The following is a 19,166-nucleotide window of genomic DNA, read 5'->3' on the forward strand; positions in this document are numbered from 1 at the left end:
CTAAGATCATGCATGTTTCTTGATGACTAACTGATCTGCTGTAATGCTGAGACTCTGGAATAACTCTGTCTTGTCTTACTCAGGCCCATCGGTAAATAAAGCTAAAACTCGTGCTGCACAAGAGAGGACGAGAGGTACAGAACGGGAGAGACTCTTCTACTTTTAGTTTTTAACAGTGTTCAGTGGACTCTGAACTGTGGCTTAAGCCCAACTCTTCGTAAGAACTGAAGTGCAGAAATGTTCTATGACTATCACCCTGTAACCATCACTGACTTGACTCTTGCACAGATTCAACTAGAAGATATCAGCTGCAGCTTCGGACATAGCTTTAAACTCAGGAAATGCTACATGTGGCTTATGTAACAGTATTACTAAAACTAGATGTGTTAACAAGATCCCTAGAACACTTCTGTTTTCAAGAGGATGCATCTTTTTCTTCTAGAGACCTAAACCAGCTGTAGCGCAAGTTGAATAGCTTTTTTGTCAATAAAACTGAGATGACATGGGTATGAGAATGGACTGCTAAACCACTGACACTAATTTTAAATGCAGGTCAATGCAATTTTTGTCTCTATTTTTAGGGGGAAGCCATCACAAGTTGTAATATTTTTAGTACTATTTGCCAAAATGTCTTGTATATACTTTATTATAAAATAGCAATTTTGTAGTTCAAAAATCTACTTAAATGCAATAAATTAAGTTTATACATTTCAGTGGAAGAGTCTTTCAGAACGTTGTGGGCTTCATGAGAGCTTGTTCTCCAAAGACTTGTTTGAAGAAGGTGACATGTTCTTCACAGTGCTCACCTAAGGGGGGTGGGGGGCAAAATAAAAGTTAACATTAAACTTTACAATCTTGCTTCTCAGTTTGAGCTTTATAGTTTCACATACCTCCATTTATCTGTACTAATTCCTATCTTTAATGCCTTTGAGTAAAAGAGCTTAACAATTTTAGAGCAGAGGAATACTGAGGTATCTCCAGTCCTGTGACAAGTAATCTTATGGTGAAGCAGATGTCTGATGTAGTTCCTGTATCTAACCAGCAGATTCATACCCGTGAGGGTTCTTTACTGTTAAGATGCAAGATCTTGGAGTAGGGTTTCTGTGCCTATAGACTATCCGGTGATAAAGAACAAGAAGTTCTTAAGCAAGCAGCTTAGCTTGGTTTTTAAAGTGAGAGGAACTGTAGTATAAAACAGGTCTCGAATTTTTGTAGTCTGTGGAAACAGACAATTGAACTCAAAGTTTTGACCCAATTCGCAGTTTCAGGAGAAAGCCCTCATTAGGGATAATGGCTTTGCTAAAGTAAACAGTGCAAACAACTGCAAGCCAAACAGGTTAGCTTAATCTGCAAGTTCCTGTTTGGCTCAGTCTCTTTACTACTCGGTGCAGTACACAAAGGGGTAAGGACACGTTACCTTTGGAACTATGCTTAAAAGTAAGTCTAAAATATGGGCTAGAATGCACCATGAGTTTTATAATACAGAGTCAGCTAGAGTGGAAGCGAAACAAGTCTTAGTTCTGTTTCACAACTGAGTATCTTGGTCTAATTGCTTACCTGGTGTGAAACTAGGATTTCCTCGTAACCGCTGATTTCTTTGTTCAAAGAATCTGAATATAGTATAGAAAAGCATATCATCATCTGCTTGTTTCGCTGCATCAAGGAATTTGCGGGCTGAAATGCTGTCGTGTCCTCCAATACCCCTGATGAATCTCAAGGCAGCCAAAACTTGGTGTTTGGACAACAGAACTTCCACTATTTCATCATTTGCGGTGGAAAGTCTCTGTGAAGTCAATCACAGCTGTAAGACTATGCTCCTAACAAACAGCTGAGATGCTAGCCTAGTCACTTCAAGCTTGGTCAGGTAAGCTGTTTGACACGTCTAACTCACATGTGACACGGAGTTACTTTAGTCTGAAATGCTTACTTTTAACATGTCCAGAGAGAGCTGATGTGCGGGAGGGTAAATGCTTTCCAAGGACAGCAACAGACAAGCCTAGGGCAAAAGTAGAAATAACCTTAAGATTCTGAAGCCTTCCCACCTCCATCACTAGCTTCTTGAAGCAACTTGTCATACGTACCAAAGGCTTTGAGTCGCTGAGCACATGGTACTGCAGAAACTGATGGAGCATGTAGAACAAGTTGTGCTGAACAAGGGTTTTGATAACCAGCTCATACAAGTAGTGCTGTGAATGCAGGAAGAAGACCAAAAGTATGCTCAATACCACTTTTTACAATCTAGAAGGTAGTATTGTATAGGGCTTAAACACATTACCAGGACTGGTCTGAAACTCTATGTAATTTCATGGAGTGAGGTGATATACTTCACATGTAAGTTCTTTACCTGAACTGCAATCTGGAACTGGTTAAGAGAGCGAATGTATTCCATCAAGACTGCTATAGTGAACTTATGAGGTGCCTCCTGGACAAGAAAAAAGCGTTAGGTGGAACTTGCACAGCTTCCCCTGTTAATGACAATCCAGTAAGAATGGGCATCAAAATACTGTAATCCTGACAATAAAGCGTTCTGCAGGCTATTCCAAGCAGTCAACTTAAGTTTGCTGCTCTGAGACTGCTGCTGAACTAGCACTTAAAATTAACTTACCTTCTTCTCTGTAAATACAGATAAAACGTGTGTGTACATGTCAGACTGATCAATAACTGCTTGACTGCGGACTGGACGTTTCAGGAGTGGATTGCTTCTACTCAGGCCTGCTTCTACCACCTACAAGAAGGAAACCTTTTAAAAAAGAAACACTGTAGTGTTGTACAGTTTTGGTTGGTCTCATCTGTACAGAGACAGTTTTCTACTGGGATGATAACGATAAACATGTTCTGTTACTGAGCAAATTTGCACCTGTAGCCATGTTATACTTGGATGCATTCTGTTCAGTGTGGGCTTTCGTATTAGACTTAAAACTGCTTTTAAAACTTCTAAAAGATGTAGCTACTATTAGATGCGTCAAAGCCAGGAGATGCATCAAACTTACTGTGTTGACACAGACCCTCAGCTTTAGAAGGATTTTCACTATGTGGCTGTACTACGTGAGTTAGTGCTTGAACTTCGTATTTTAACAGAAGTAACTGAGATGCATCGGGGCTGCACGTGTTGTGCAGTGGTACGGCATGCCATGAAATCAGTGACTTGGAAACTGGTGTGATGCTTATAGATTCCAAGTTGCTTTGAGCTTCAACCCTCTTTCTGCTTTCAAGCACCAAGGTATGTTACTTGTCATGCTGGAGATGAGCTATGCAGCATCTGCCACAACAGCATTGCTGAGTAGGGGTCTTAGTGCACCTTGCATGGTAGGCCACCTTCTGTGAGCCTGAGGCAGCCAGGACTTTGGGGTAGGCCTGAGTTTCCTAAGCAGAAAAGAGTATGCCTTCACCGTGATGCAACCTGAAATGCAAATAGCATCATCCTGTCTTTAAGCTGCTGTAGCTAACATGGTTTACCATAGTATAGCTTTGCTCAGCCTCCAAGTACTTCTTATATTCATGATTCAGTTTGTCAAAAACAGTTGCAATCACAGACAATGATCCCCTTTCTGGCTCACTGAGCACTGAAAAAGATAAAAAGAAAGAACTCTGAGACGACAATTGGGCTTTAATGTTGCCTTTTTCAAAAAGTGATCTCTACTCTAAACTTGATTTTAAACTTCAAAGAAGCACTTTCAGTCATGTCAGATATATTTTAACTAAATGGGGTGTGGGGGAGTTGAATTCTTTCATGCTGTGAAATAATTCCTTTAGAATGTTGACAGAGAGTAGTCTAGGCAAATGATATCTTACAGGACCAAGTTATGTTTAGAGGTAATCTCAAATCTAAGACGAGTCCAGCTAATGTGTGAGTATGTATGAATAAGCAGCATTGTACTTTCAGGAGACATACAAAGCACATGAACTTACTTTGGGAGCATACAGATAGGATAACCATTTTGCATTCTTTCCTTTGGAGAAGGAAATCCATTAGTTTTCCTTTATCTAGCAAGAGGTTAACTACAGGTTCAAGTTTCACTTGAAGACTCCAGAGGTAACCTTGATTTGGAGGAGTAAAACAAAAAGTTAATTGCATCCAACTCTTTCACCTTTAAATGACAACCCATCTTGATAATTGGTAAGTCTATGTTCTAGAGCAGCACTACTCCTGAAAAGTTCTAGTAAGGATATGGTCATCCTCAGTTATTGCTACGAAGAGCAGTCATCTTACTAGGGATGTCTGCTTAGTCACATTCTTTGAAGCTGCTTTGTGCACTGAAGGTATAAACTAGCCACCCTTTGACACCGAGTATAGTAGAGTCAAAGAGCTCACTGCTTACCTTCGCTTGCACTGATGATGATATCAGGTTGAAAGACGATCCAAGAAGAAGAGTCTAAATGTTAAAGTTCCAACATCCATATTGACACTGATTCCAAACAATCTCACATTACTGTACTGAAGCGGATCCAGCTAACATACTTTAATTTACTGTCACCTTTTCTTGTAAGGTCCTGAACCACATTCTGGGAATTATACCTTCAATTTCATGGTGCGTGTATGAAATTACTGAATAGGTACATCTCAAATGACCAAGAAGTGTGGTATTGTATTGTAAATATGGAAGTCTAGTATAACTATGAAAGCATTACACTGTCTTATGAAGCGAACTATTATTGTGAAATAAATATGCATAATCAGCTAAAGCTGGACTTAATGGGTCAAGGTAACAAATGCTAGGTGCTTCCATGCTTGGTACATAGAATGAGGCTTCAGTAAGGCACTTCTATAGTATTTAAAGGATACAGAGTTTACATGGAACAGGAGACTGACTTGTCACAGAGGCTGGACCTGCAGAGAAATTAGCATCAGGTGAAGAGCACTAGTACTCTGGTGCTCTCCTACACTAACAAAATACAAACTACAAGCTTGCCTTTTCAGGGTAAGTATGGATGTCTAGTGGTCCTAGAGGCAAAAAAAGATACACCCATTTGTGCAGCTAGATCACCTACAGAGAAACCTGACACTGTGAGAAGGCAAATTCTTCAAAACATGATTGTTTTGTTTTTCAGTCAAGTGAAATCATGCATGCAGAAGTATGCCAGCTCTAGATTTGTAATTCTAAATAACATAGATTCCATTTGCTATACTTATGTGTAATCACTTTAGTTTCTTAAGAAGCAAGAGTGGTTTGTTCTTTCTGATCCTAACCTTTAATACAAACCTCCACCTGCAGATTTATCAGTCATACTTGCTATTAATGACTTAAAAGCATCTGAATGTTGAAGGTGCAATCATTCCTATAGAAGCATCTTTGTCTTCTATAGAAGACAACTGCAGTGCTTTGCCCTATGCTAGTGGAATGACACTCAGGCTATTTCTAGCTACTTCCAGCTTGAGGGTAATTGTCCGCTACACTTATAGAAGGATAATCCAAGAAGCATTTAAGTGTTGAAGTCTTAACATTGATCTTAGCATTGTTTCTAAACTGGTCCTAAACTTGATTCTAAGCTTGGATTGTCTTTCAGCCTCTTTATGTGACTTAGGAAGTTAAATAGCCATGACTTCTTAAGCTGGAAAAGCATGAAGTGCTTTTGAGTACACACACAAGCTTTTATAACTGTGGCCAAGAAGGAGGGAAAAAACCCAACAACTTTGCTTTTACACTTCAAAGTACTATAAGGTGCATACTTCCTAAACAGCAACTCCTACTTTTCTGTAGTAGGCACAAGTTTGGAGCAGTAATTTACGCTCAATTCTTTCTTACCTTCTTTCTTCCCTCACCCTCTCCTAAATATGTGTAATAGAAGCATTAGTAACCAGCATCCTGAAAACTGAACCACCCTTACTCCAGCTGTTACATTTGGATAATCTTGGTAACTGTGTTAGATATTTATTATATAGTAGCTCTACCTGCTACAGGTATTTGATAGGGTTGTATTGATCGAGGCGGAAGTACAAATTGATGGATGGTAGCAGACCCATCAAATTCTCCTTTTAGCTTGATGTCAAATATAACTGAAGTCTGCAAGTGAGAAGAAGAAATTAGTATTCACAAATGTGAATTACCACCTATTTATGTGTATTCAGGCTGCTTTTCACCTTTCCTTCTGGTGTTCTCCACTAGAATCAGAGAATGGTTCGGGTGGGAAGGCATGTGCTGTGGGCAGGGACATCTGTCATTAGCTCAGGCTGCTCAAAGCCCCAGCCGACCTGACTCTGAACACAGCCAGTGATGGGGTAATTCACAGCTTCGCTGGGCAACCTCTTCCATGGTCTCACCACCCTCACTGTGAAAAACTTCTTTCTTGTATGCCATTTAAATATATGCTCCTTCAGTTTAAAACTGTTGCCCCTTGAACTATTACTACAGGCCCTCATAAAAAAGCTTATTCTCGGTCTGTCTTATACACCCTCTTACAAGACACTTGTGTCAAATTCACTGCTTAGTTATGGATGCTAGAAACTGAGGAAAATTCTGCATGTTCTTATGATATCCTCATAGTTCTACTATTCAGTCATGTTCAACTCCAGTCACTAATGCTTCTACCCAGTATGGACCACAGTTGTAGCCTTGCACAGTAGAAATTATTTCCAGTGCTACCAATAATTCAAGTCGTTTCGTTATCTAGTCTAGTCAATCTGATTTTGCTTTCTGTCCTTACATAGTCATGTTTACAGCTTGACCAAAATGCTGGAGATTAAGTACTCTGGGTTAAATGCTAACATGTAGAATTAACATGAATTATAACTGAAACATCAACCAATCATCCTAATTGAGATAACATGCCCTAGTTCTTGAAGCTGCCCAAGACAGGATAAAACAAGAAGCCAAAGCGTTTCCACAAGTTAAGAGCAAAGCACCACTTCAGCTTTACCACTGATCAAACCTTGTTACTGAGACTTCAGACAAGCGCATTTTACCTATGCTACTGTATGCATAAGATCATTTGTGTTCATACAAGTTTTTGCAGATCAGGTGCCTTCAAACTAAAGGAGCATAAGTTTGTGATAGAGAAACATTTGAATGCGTGTGGTATGAGAAGTTCCCAGGATTAATATTTTCATATCCAATTTACCTCTTAACGTAATGCCGTAAAAGCCTACACAGTGCAGCAGCAGAGTATCATAAGAAACTAACAAGAACAAAAAAAAGCATATGAAAGAACAGGCATTAGCAAGAGCCCCGATTGAATGTTAGCCCAACACAGTAAAAGGATGATAACTTTGCATCTCTAATACCCTTATGATTTTGTTCCTGCAAATACTCTGGCAAAGCTAAGTGCATGCAAAAATATTTTCTAGAGCTAATGGGAATCGCTATTAAAATCTGCCATAACTTTAAAAAGTTAAGGCACAACGTAAGTAAATCACACCTCAGTATCTTGATGATGTACTACCACCAAGTTATCCACAACATTCAGTGCAAACTTTCCAGTTCTGTTCAGCTTTAAAATACGTGTCTTCTTACAGGAGCCCTCTCTACAGAAAGAGATAACAACTGGTCAGCAAGCCTGTTTAAACAAGGAAAGCAGGTGTGTCTTACACACACGTGAATTGCCACTAAATGTTCTTCATTCTGCTCTTACCTTGGTAAGTGGTAGAGGACTACTTCTGCTCCTGTACTATTGGAAGTCCTTGAGTGATGCCTCAAATACAGAACATAAAGCTGCCCATATCTAATGAGATAACAGGATTAGAGCATTATTTTCAAAAAAGAGCTCTACCGGTCCGTTAGAGCCTTACATTTTATCCTCAAAGAACAGACATGAGATTACTTAAGTCAAGTGATCAATTAATTAGAAGTGAAAGACTAAACCAGCACTCGATAAATCACAATGCATGGCCTATACTCGTGCAGGTTAGGCATCTAAGACCAACTCTATCAACACATCAGTTCAAAAAATGAAGCATTCTCAAAATTTGTGTACTAATCAAGAACAATTTCATGTGAGACTTCTCAGTTAGTTTCCCCTCCCTGCCTTGCCCCAGAGTTGTTCAGATGCTTTGTTCAAGGCAGTAACTGAAGCACTTTAAAGCAGTAGTACTGCTAAACAAGAAACAAGTGCACCCATGGTTCTTGTCTTTTTTCAGCATCCCCAAACTGTCATACTTTTCCCAAAAAGGTTTGATTAGTTAGATACATACATTGTAGCCATAGCAATATCTCTTTCAGAAAGGCTGAGCTTGGAGGATTTCGGTGCCGCAGGTAACTCGATTTCAAATTTTGATAGTTTTGACATTGTTCCACTCTGTTAAACAGAAAAAAACAACCCAAAGAAACCCATTGTTCAGACTTGAAACAGAAAGGGCTCAAGTAACCTTTAATCAAACGCTGCATCAATAGCACCCCCATGAGGTGAAGAATGCTGATAGCTGAAAAGAAAAAAAGGGTTTGACACTTTTTTTTTCCCCACTGTGATGCTAAACACATACTTCTGGTATTATAATTTTAGCAGCATTATCATCTTGATTTTATAACATTGGCTTCAGCTAGCAAAACATTTCCATTTAAATTAAGTCAAGACAAATTTGTATGCAGACCCCATTTAAAATTGGCCTGGAGAGCTCAAACAGCAATTCTCTTACCTTTCTTTCTCTCTTCCAGTAAAACGTAAGCTCCAACTCTTAAATAACAGCTTACTGGGAAGGGGAAAATATCAGTACCTCCTACCAGTCACAGTCTCCTTTTGTTCCTGCTAACTCCAGAATCTGCCTTACACTCAGAGCATATTCCTGCTCCTGCCCAAGGTTTCCACTCTCCTCTTCCTCTTTTCCTGTAGAATTTATATTTAAGCAAGTTCTCAGAGTTTCCAAAGCTTCTACTGAAATTCACTTCCTGTTCTTATTAACTCATTCTTGAGCATGGAACATGAACACTACCAAAATAGATCCTTTGTGAGAGCTCTATTTTCAAAGATTATTTTAGTACAGTACCTTTCTCGGGAACTCTTTGAAGATTACCTTCTGAACACAAAATAAAAATTATGAAGCTTCAAGCTACAACTTGACACAAAATGTTAAAGAGGGCGAAGCATGATCTAAGCCCTTAGAAAGCTGTGAGAGGCTAGTAAGTTCCACCCAGCCACCTAAGAGAACATCATTTCAGGAACCAGTACAGACCCTACACAAGATCAAACCAGGAAACCCATCTGAATAAGCTTCTTTTTATTTAATCTCTTCCCTTAGACTCCCAGAGAAATCTTCCTAATCCTTTGAGAGAAGCAAGATGAACTCTGTAGTTGTTCTCATTTTTAAAGTCATCTCACTGCATGATTAAGTTAAAACAGACACTAGTTTTTACTATACACTTCTTCCAAGGCAAAAAGAAAAATATTTTCCCAGTAAGCTTAAGTGTTGTCCACAGGGAAGAACACTGAGAGAAATAAATACTGTAAAGAAAGCAATCTCATGCTTGGGACGATAGTTGTTTAAGCGCTACCTTTTTCTTTCTTTTTCAAATTCATCTACTCACATTTGGAATGTTGTAGTTATAATCACAAGTAAAAGGCCCTTAATTTATTACCACACTACAGAGTGCACATGCCCACAGTAAAAGTAAATAATATATACTTATTTAAGTGAAAAAAGATCTCTTGAAAGATATATAAGTTGTCAAGTATTGGGTCACTAATTTTTTTTTTCCTTTCTCATGGTCAACTGTCCAACATTAGCTGAACACACCTCTTTCCAAAGAGGACATAAGAAAAAGCAAATTACTTAATTTTAAGCCATCACCTAGGAACTACCTTACAGATTTTTGTTTTGTCCTTTGCTTATTATCCTACAAGGATGTGGACACATGCAATTCTTGGAAGAAATCTACGAAAAGCAACAGAATAGTTAAGTGAAGAAGCAGCCTAAAAAACCAGAAGCACACAAAATGAAAAGTTTGGAACATATCCCTTTACCTTGAAATAGAATGGCTGTAGAACATTGCCAAGGACAGTGGTTGACAGAAGAATAACAGAGCTCTCTGGACAATACATGTACCAGTTGACATTAATACTCTGATTCTTCAGAAGTTTTAAACTTCGTTTCTCTGGTAATACCTGGAAACACAGGGAATTAGCATTATATCACCATCAGGACTGCAACAGCATAAATGGTACTACACAGTAGCTAGGAATGTTAAGTGAATAACAGTGAAGTGTAAGGGCATTTACAGTTCTAGAATTAAATACCAGAAGCCTGACAATTACAGCTTAGGCCCCAATTTACTGTAGCTAAGGACATGCACATCAAATCCTCCTCAAATTCTAATGAGCTTAAAGGTGCGGTCTCTTCCCCCTCATCCAGGTCTGGGTATAAGCTCTGTCCGTAATGGAGAACACAGTTGCTTGACACAAGTGAAGTTTTATTAAAAAGTTATTACAGTAGCTTTGCTGCCTTCACTCCCCAGCTTCCTTAGTCTTTTATTTTAAGAACTAAGACAGTATATAAATTGATTCACTTCATTTTAAGGGCTTAAATAACTTCCCTTCAAAAACACACTTACTTGGTTTGGTCCTTTTACCTGCAGGGATGACATCCATAATCCTTTTAAGGTGCAAAATATGTTCTTCTCCCTCAATCAGCACAAAATACTGCTGATTTTTCAATTACTTTCTTCAGTATTAGCTACTAGTAATTATGTGAAACACTGTCTTATCTCCAGAACTGGAACTATTGGGAAGTGCACAACTTTAGAGGAAGTTTACAATACTCCTCATCATGAATGTCAGAAAGGACTATTTGTTCATTAGATTTCTCCAACAAAAAATGCAAAGGTAATTACATATAACAGACAAACTCAGACAACGAGGTCAGCATAGAAGGAAGCTGCCAATTTGCAGAAGGATATCACTATCTTAATCATGTGTTCCTTGCTGCATTTTAAGCATGCACACATACTCCCCAATGCTGATTTGTTTTGCATGAAGTGATATTTCACATTCGGTTTAGATACTCATTTCTGTACAAGCCAAGAGCATCTATTAACCTAGATTTCTCAAGGCTTAATGCAGTACTCCTTGATACAGGGTCTTTGTTAGCTGTGCTAAATAACCTGTTAATGATAGGGTCCCCCACTGCAAAAAGTATTCCTCTCAAAGAAAAATAATTGTAGTATGCAAGCAAAACAGCAGAATTTCTTTTAGTGCTTTCTTAATCAGAGAGCTAGAAGAAATTAATCCAAAGGTACTGACACAGATTTACATTTTCAAATCTCTAAATGTGTCTGTGCTACAGGAGTTATAGGTATTACCTGATAGAATTCAATTCCTTGATCTGTGATGAAGACAATTTCTGTAGAACTTGTCCAGCAGAATCCTAGAATATTGGCATTCTTTGTCTTTTAACAAACAAACAAACACTCTTTTACTTGGAAAAATTAGCTATTCAGATAAGCTAATATTACTAAATGAAGAATGCGAGACCAAAGGCAATTTAGTTTTCCAGTCACTGGAGTTAATACTTTTGGCCAACTACACACCCAGCGCGCATCAGCTACTTTTGTAAAGACTTCCAAAACTATGTATGAACACAACTACTGTATGGCCTGAGTTTTTGGCAGCGTGTAAGGTCGGCAAGTTTATTACACAGTCAAATTTTCTTCTCGCCCCAAGTACAACCAAGTTCTTCTGGTTCAAACCATACTGCCAATTCAAGCAAACCCTGACATGGAAAGCGGGTTCCTTCTGTTGACAGAAATTAAGAACTACGTGGAAATATTTGCCGTGACTCCGCTCAGAACACTACCATAAATGCTTTGCTAGAATGGTTTACTCAAACACATAATCCAAAATGATGAAGCAGAGAGTGCTTCGGTTTTAAAGTCTACAGGAACAAAGGGATTTGTGCAAATCAGAGGTTTAAAAATTTACTTTAGCATCCTATTACACCAAAATGTAACTTATCTTAGTTAAAAGTTGGGAAGTACCAAACAATGACAATGGTACTTGTTTCTGGTAAAATAATAATAAAAAAACTAGAAGGGTTGTTTAAAAATACCAAACATAATATGCAAACTACTAATATCTTACTATCACTCACCAGTGGAATTAGGGTAAAACCACCACATTAACATATCTGGCAGTAGTATAATTACTGTCCAGTGTTTCTAAATCATCAGCACTTTCTCTCCTCCCCTTCCCAAACCTTGATATTTATTGCCTCCACAGCGTTTCCAGTCCTTCCTAGGAAAGAATTAAAGTGACTGGACCAGGAAGTTTTTTATGGTATTGTTAATACCTGTTCATTTACCACAATTGAGATAGACAGTAGTGCCTACATATCTCATTTACCTCATGTTAGTATTTTGGAAAGTATCTCAAGTAGTTCTCTTGTAGAGCAGAGCCCACCAGTGTAATTAACATTAGAGTTACACGTAAGCATATAAGCTTTGGGCATATACTTTACTTACCTTACATTCCTGTGTATATTCTAGCTGAGGGCTATCTGGAATAAAATTCAAAAAATCCTGCAAACACACCCATGAAATGTGTTAGCAATTATGAAGCACAGACAAGATACATATGCAGATACAAGAGAATGGATATTAGTTTATAAAATTATTTTGGATGAGATATATAGAAGAAAAACTTGACTTACTATATTCTACTTCATCCCAGCCAGGGAATTCTTTATAGAAGTTGGCTGCCCCCACACTTTTTCTTAAATCATGATACTAGTAAGACAACAATGTTGCCTGCTCAGCCTCTCAGGATGATAGAGGAATTTTCACTAGAGCTGCTCTTAGGCACCAGACCTCTTGAACTTTTGTCTCAGAGGCTTCTACTCTGGCACTGTTAGTAAAAGATTTCCAGCTCCAATTCACTATCTGCAGCATGTACTTACCACACTCTTCAAAGTTCTCTGCACAGCCAGTATCTTGTTCCCCAAGGAAAACTTGATACACTTCACTTCTCCTTTGTCTTCCATCCTATACAGAAAGAAAAAGAAGTTATTGAAACATTGTCTAAAATAGTTCGTTATGGAACTGTGATACACTCTCAAAAAAAAACCGAGAGGGAAAAAAGTGTAATGCGAGTGCTTTTGAATGCAACTTATGGGTGTTGCTGGACAAGTACAGGATTCAAAATTCAGACTGGAAGATAATGGAAGTTCACTCTTCAGAAACCCTGAACACATCCGTTACAGATACACAGCTAAGATTGCACAAATTAGTACCTGAAGTAACTACAAATGCTCAACTCTGTTGGCCTATGACGTGGAACTATTCAAACCTGCATTCTTGGTTCTATCCCAGTAAGTCTGAGTCCTGTGACACTCACTGACATCCTGCAATCAGCTCCTTTACTTCCAGAACTACTGCCAAGTGACCCAAGCCTACTTGTCTCCCCATTAGGGCACATTCTCTAGAAGAATTTATGATGTCAAATGGAGAGTGAGGCCGTTTTCACATAATTTGAAAAAATAAATACTGTATTCTTACAAAACAGGCATTGGTACAATAGGTATCAATAAGGTAGTTCTACTTCCAATATATGTTATTAAGTACGACAACTTAAGAGAGAGCTAGATAGTCAAGCAGGAAAACTGTGGAACCTCATGAAGTTCACTGAGTATTTTTAGCTCGCTCAGGATTTGTGACAAGGGTAGTCCAAAATAAAAAGTCTAATTAAAATTGCAACTTTCAGGACAGGTGCTATGTAATACCTGACAGATCACAGTAACCACACCTTGACTACAAATTGTTTCATCCATATCTGGACTGAAGCAACCTTCAAGCAAAAGAATACTTCCTCACGTATGGACAGCAGAGTGCAAAGAGCCATTGCTCTTAACAGAGGCATAAATAGAATAATTTTCTAAAGACAAAGTAGTTTCATTGAAAGTACTGTTGTCAGATTAAAAAAGTGTTTCAACAAAAAACAGAAAATATAAAAGATGACAATTTAGATTAAACAAGAAACAGAATGCAAGAAACCTATAAGCAGGAGACAGTGCGCTCGAATCAGAGGCATGAAACTCAGATATTACGGTTCTCTAATCATTTAAGTTTACTTCACTTTGTTTAACTTGCTAAACTGCATCTTTGGATAAGTCACTGCTGTTGGAGGAATCACAAGTTCGAATCTCCACACTCTCTCACATACAGAGCATGTTTTAATAAAACACCGCTGTTTTAAAAAAAAAAAAAAAAAGCCACAATCTACGAACTCCCCCCCCCCCAAAGAGTAAAAATTCGTGAGGGCAAAGCATGCCATCTTAATTGCATGATTATGTCTAAGAACAAAATCCAAAGACGATCACAAGTACTTATAAGTTTTATGCCTGAATTACATTACATCGGGACTAAGTAGCACATAATTTTAGGACTGCAGAACTCTATCCCAAGACAACAAAGGTGCTTACCTGAAGGAAATGGGATTTCTATCCTCCAAACCTTTAACAACTACTCCTGTAGCTCCACCAGATCGAACAGCAAAAACCTATAAAAATAGTTTTGAACATATTTGTAGCTTATTTAAGAAAATAGCCTTTACATGCTTCCTTTTCTATAAACCATACCTTTTTCTTTTTACTCTACACAATTTTTATTCTTACACAGATCTGCCAGTTCATACCGGGATTCAGTAAATAATCAATTCATCCTCCTGGAGCTCCAAGTTTACTTAGAGTTGGCAGGTTTCCAATGGTACTGTAACAGTCTCATAGCATATTCTGAATTACTGGGCAAGTTGAAACAGTAAAAGTCTGTATAAGCTTTTTTTTTTTTTTTTAAATATTCATATTTCCTAAGTCAGGTACTAGTAAAAGTATCTAAGACATTGCGGCATTGCTTAAAACAGAAAGGAAACCACCTTGGGGATTGGAAAGAGATGCAACTCAATGACCCAGAAGCTTGATCTTGTCAGAACATGTTATTAGATAGGAATAGTTTAATAGTAATCTGCGGTTTTGCGTGTACCTAAGAACTTTCGGCCGACTTGCACTAACAATTTAAAGAACTCCTTTAGCACAACTGCACGTATATATGCATAAAACCTGCTAGAGCTATACCACTTGTTGAGCAGGAATAACATTAAAGAAAAAGTCATGCTGTTACAAACTCTTAACTGGCTTAGAAAAAGAAAGCCAAGTAGATGCCTTATTTGTACTTGTTGTACACGTAGAAGCACCAGACACAGATCAGGTCTTGGAATAACAGCTATATTATTTTGTGATATTAGCCATGCTACTGGTGCAGTATGCTCACTCAGGAATACAGGTGTCAAGACTATAAATTGCAAGCAAGTCCATAGCCTTACTAGAATGGGAAACTACGTGGGAAACTATCATTGAAATGTTGGCTACAAATAATTCAGAGACACATCAGAAATGAAACAATTTTAGAGTAGCAAGAAAACATGGACAATTAGATTTACAGTTGAAAATAAGTTTCTTTCAAGTGACCTTTTAAAAAACCAGTTTCTGTGTAGTTGTACCACATCCACACTGTGATACAGTGTCTCCTGACAGGGACATCTAAGAAATCTTATTTCAACTGGCCCTCAAAATATAAGTAAAGGATTATGGTTTATAATGAGAAAGAACGCCAATAACTCTGAACAGAGCGTGACAGCAAGAAACACATCCCAGAAATACTCCCCCTTCTCCAAATATGCAACTGATCACGTCCACGCTGCACATGGCAAAACATGCCATTTACATGGAGAAGAAAGCTTGAACGTTTCAATCCTGTGAATGCTGCAGTCACAGAACAGTTACAGTAATTGGACAGCGGGATGTATCTACTTCTATATAAACCTCATGACAGACTGTGGATCTTTTAGCTATACTCAGCTGAACATTCAGAAGCCCATAGGGATGGATATTAAGAAAAAACACGCTTAAAACAACTGAAGCCGAGAAATAAAAAGCAAAGCGTCTGCTCAGGTCCGAGCCACAAGTAAAGCTACAAATATTAGATTTATGAATCACAGAATCATTAAAGTTGGAAAAGACCTCTAAGATCATCAAGTCCAACCGTCAACCCAACATACCCATGCCTCCTAAAACAGGCCCTGAAGTGCCACGTCTGCATGTTTTTTTAACACCTTGAGGGGTGGCAACTCCACCACCTCTCTGGGCAGCCTGTTCCAATGCCTGACCACTCTAACATACTGAACTTTAGGAACTGAAAAGGGGCGGGGGGGGAATAGTCTGAGAAATTACGCTAACAGTGAAGTGACAAAGTTTGCCAGTAATGCTGGGAGACTTGGAATAGAAAGGAAAAGTGCTGACTCTGAAAAATTCCAGAAAGACCTTACGGCAGTGAGAGTAAAGGCAGGTGAAATTCAACCGAATTAATCTGCACTGATGCATTTGAGAAAAAAGATTTCTGTCGTCTCTTGCACGATGGCAGGTTCTCATTCAGCCACCCAGCAGCAAGATCTCGCACCGCGGCAGTTCCCCAGAAAGGGACCCACCAGCCTCCTGCTGCTCAGCACCCAAGGGAAGGGGAGCCTCCAGGCCCCTCTAGTCGGAGAGGCAACAGAGCAGCCACGGCAGCAGGCCCGCCGCCCTCAGCCCGGCCTGCGGAGCCGTGCCAGGCGGGGTGGGGGTGCCCGCGGTCAGCCGCCCCTTGCCTTCCCTCCTCCCCAGGCCCACCGGAGCGGGATGCCGGGGCGGGGGTGAGGGCCGAGGTCCTCAGGCGGCCGGCCGTCGGTCCGCAAACACCGCCCGGCGGCCTGTCGGGACGGGGGAGCGCGGCCTCCCACCCGCCACCCGCTGTGGGGAGGGACTCCCCGCTGCCTCCCGCTGGGCGGGAACCCCCGCCGCCGCCGCCCCCACCTGCTTGTTGGCCTCGTCGAAGAAGACGCAGTTGACGGGGTTGGCCTTCTCGAACTGCACGGGCCGCGCGCACAGCGCCAGGTAGCAGCCGCCCTCCCCGGCGTCCCCTTCTCCTCCTCCTCCTCCGACCGGCGCCTCTTCCTCCCCCGGCGGCGGTGGCTCGCGGCTCATGGCGGCGGCGGCGGCGGCTCGCGGCGCAAACGGTTCCCAACGAACCCACCGCCACCTCCCGGCCGGCCGGCCGCGCTTCCTGTTTACACTCCCCTCACACGTGATGCGGGACCAGCCCGTCTTAAAGGCGCAGGGCGCCGGGGCAGCGGCGGGAGGGCAGTCTCCGTCTCCCCGCTTCCCGCCCACGGGCAGGGCGTCCGTCGTGGAAGGAGGGCCTTCCGCGCGGGGCCTGAGCCAGCCACCGGCGGCTCGTACCGCGCCCGGGCCGCTCTGCTAGCCTCCTGAGAGGGCAGTGCTGAGCCCCGAGAGGCTCGGGAGAGAAATACGTTGGGCCCGACCTTTTATAGTGCTTTCTCAAAAGAAAACCAGAACTTGTAGGTGGGGTAGGAAAAAAAGAACCAACTGCTTCAGAGCTCAGCATCATCACTGAGGGGCAGTCGCTCTCGATACTGCTTTTGGGCCTGAAACTGTTTCTTTGGAGCCAGCTGTAAAATAGATCAGAAAGGGAAATCATACTCCGAGATAGTCCTTATTTCAGCAATAGTATTAATAAAGCATTATTGAAGTTAGGGTCTGGATTGTTTCTCAGCATTTATGATTATTTTTATTTTGGTTGGGACAATAAACTAGCAACGGGTGGTTTTGGTTGATGCACTGGGTAATGCTGTAGTTCACAAGTTACAAAACCTACCGTGTAATTTAGAAATTGTGTGAGGACATAATCAATGTCATATTTGCTTACTGGTTTAGAAAGGGAAATAAAGGGAGTAAAAAACAGAGGGGGAAAAACCCCTGGCTGAAATCATACCAGTTTAAAAGTTTTCAGATTAGACCAGGGTGGCACAACTTAGTACAGGAGAAACAGCAATTTAAGTACCAGACACTAACACAGTATCACACAAGCAACTGCGTGCTGACTGGCTGGTGACCCGGTTAGTCTTAACTGCAATAATTTCACATCAGACCAGAGAAACTAAAGCCACAACTAGGAATTACAACAAGCTATTTGTTCTGCAGAAACCTCCTGCATTACCAAAGAAGTCTATGTTAACTACAGACGACAAGTGCTTCCAGAGCATTTAAAGTACCTTAAAGTTTATGATTTTTTTACAAAATAAAAAAAATTCATTGCACGTTAGACAAAAGGTTAGTTAATCCGAGGTCAAAATTTAAGAAATTCTACTGACATTTAAACTTCTACTTCCCTACAGGAAAGCAAGCACTTTCTCCAATTGCAATAGCAATATTAAGACAGTAGAAACTGAAGAACTTGGTGAGGGGAAATCAGCAGACAAGTAGATAAACACGCAACTTGAAACTAATATGATAGTTTTAGAATTGGTCATTAGCATAGTCATAATGTCAGAAAAGTTAATGAAACCAATGGCTTAATTAAAAATGAAAAATCTAGATTTACTTCTATTTGTTTAATAATAATCCTGGAACCTTTTATTTCAAAGGTTCTTCCTTGAACTTCGTCCTTGTTTTCAACTACTTGACAACATGCCCAGCCATCTTAAAATCTCAAAGCAAATACCTGAGCCAATTTTACTGCTGGAAGTAAAAGGATGTTAAGGCAATATAATTGGGCCCAGTAGCTTTAAATCAGACTTAAGGACCATTACTTCATTTTTCTGTGTTTTTTTTTTTAATCTGTACTAGAGAGATGTCAGGAAGAAATTAGAAATGACAGTAACAACTGAGGCTTCAGTCCAAGCACAACAATACAAGCAGGTGCCTCTGTTTCAAATAATAACTCAAAAAACACCCTGCCCTGACTTCCCCTTATTTCTGCTCTCTCTTCCTCTCATTTGATGCAAGTATCCTTAACAATCAGCATCTTTCCTGGACGAGCACATTGTAAGGTATTAGCAACTCCTTTGAGTATTAAAATTTGTATTGAAGCCTCCTTTTCTTTTTGAAAGGATTCTCTTCTGAAGGAGAAGATTTGGTTCTATTTGCCAACAGCAGCTTTCAGTCTTCCTGAAAGGGTTAGAGAACTGTAGCACCTCCCTCTCAGCACCCAGTCTGTTCTTTGCCGGATACCATTACTTCAGGCAACAGTTTCACTGAGCAATCAGGAACAGACTTAAGTCTCCAAAAGACCAAGTTCCTCTAGTTCAACAATAACGGGTAAACATCTAATTTAGAAAAAGTACTGGGACAAAACTGGCAAAAATGCCATGGCTGCTTACTGTTAATGTACAAACAAATTACCAAAACAGTAATTTTTCTATTG

General features: G+C 40.0%; 2 protein-coding genes across 3 annotated transcripts in view; one reads left to right on the plus strand and one right to left on the minus strand.

Moving 5' to 3' along the window:
• NPC1 (NPC intracellular cholesterol transporter 1) overlaps window positions 1-713 on the plus strand; it is a 28,301-nt gene extending 27,588 nt beyond the window's left edge. The window contains exon 25 of the mRNA XM_064442859.1: window positions 84-713. Coding sequence (XP_064298929.1) covers window positions 84-166 — 83 coding nt within the window. The 3' untranslated portion in view covers window positions 167-713. The remainder of the gene's footprint in view (window positions 1-83) is intronic.
• RMC1 (regulator of MON1-CCZ1) lies at window positions 619-17,198 on the minus strand. Of its 2 annotated transcripts, none has more exons than XM_064442861.1 (20): window positions 16,757-17,198; window positions 14,336-14,412; window positions 12,815-12,899; window positions 12,381-12,437; window positions 11,223-11,309; window positions 9,889-10,029; window positions 8,126-8,229; window positions 7,567-7,656; window positions 7,354-7,459; window positions 5,891-6,002; window positions 4,784-4,828; window positions 4,320-4,373; window positions 3,910-4,038; window positions 3,457-3,563; window positions 2,606-2,725; window positions 2,345-2,422; window positions 2,082-2,186; window positions 1,928-1,996; window positions 1,558-1,783; window positions 619-806 (listed from the first exon to the last, which is right to left on the minus strand). In XM_064442861.1, exons 1-20 carry the CDS (start codon window positions 16,925-16,927, stop codon window positions 727-729), a joined length of 2,043 nt encoding a protein of 680 aa, XP_064298931.1. In that variant the 5' UTR covers window positions 16,928-17,198; the 3' UTR covers window positions 619-726. The 2 variants fall into 2 exon arrangements, with proteins under 2 accessions (XP_064298931.1, XP_064298930.1); XM_064442860.1 differs by lacking the exon at window positions 16,757-17,198 and adding an exon at window positions 16,393-16,413.
• Window positions 17,199-19,166: the final 1,968 nt, after the last annotated feature.

Source organism: Phalacrocorax carbo, chromosome 2 (assembly GCF_963921805.1).
Source record: "Phalacrocorax carbo chromosome 2, bPhaCar2.1, whole genome shotgun sequence".
NCBI classification, from domain to species: domain Eukaryota; kingdom Metazoa; phylum Chordata; class Aves; order Suliformes; family Phalacrocoracidae; genus Phalacrocorax; species Phalacrocorax carbo.

What these genes read in the sequence shown, in the direction of transcription:
- RMC1 (XM_064442861.1), bottom strand. Translation starts at nt 16,927, where the DNA reads ATGAGCCGCGAGCCACCGCCGCCGGGGGAGGAAGAGGCGCCGGTCGGA. An exon ending in TCCTGTTCCATGTAAACTCT is followed by an intron (nt 4,374 to 4,783) that starts GTATCCTTTAAA and finishes TTTAACATTTAG; the next exon opens with ACTCTTCTTCTTGGATCGTC. An exon ending in TCAGCGACTCAAAGCCTTTG is followed by an intron (nt 1,997 to 2,081) that starts GTACGTATGACA and finishes CTTTTGCCCTAG; the next exon opens with GCTTGTCTGTTGCTGTCCTT.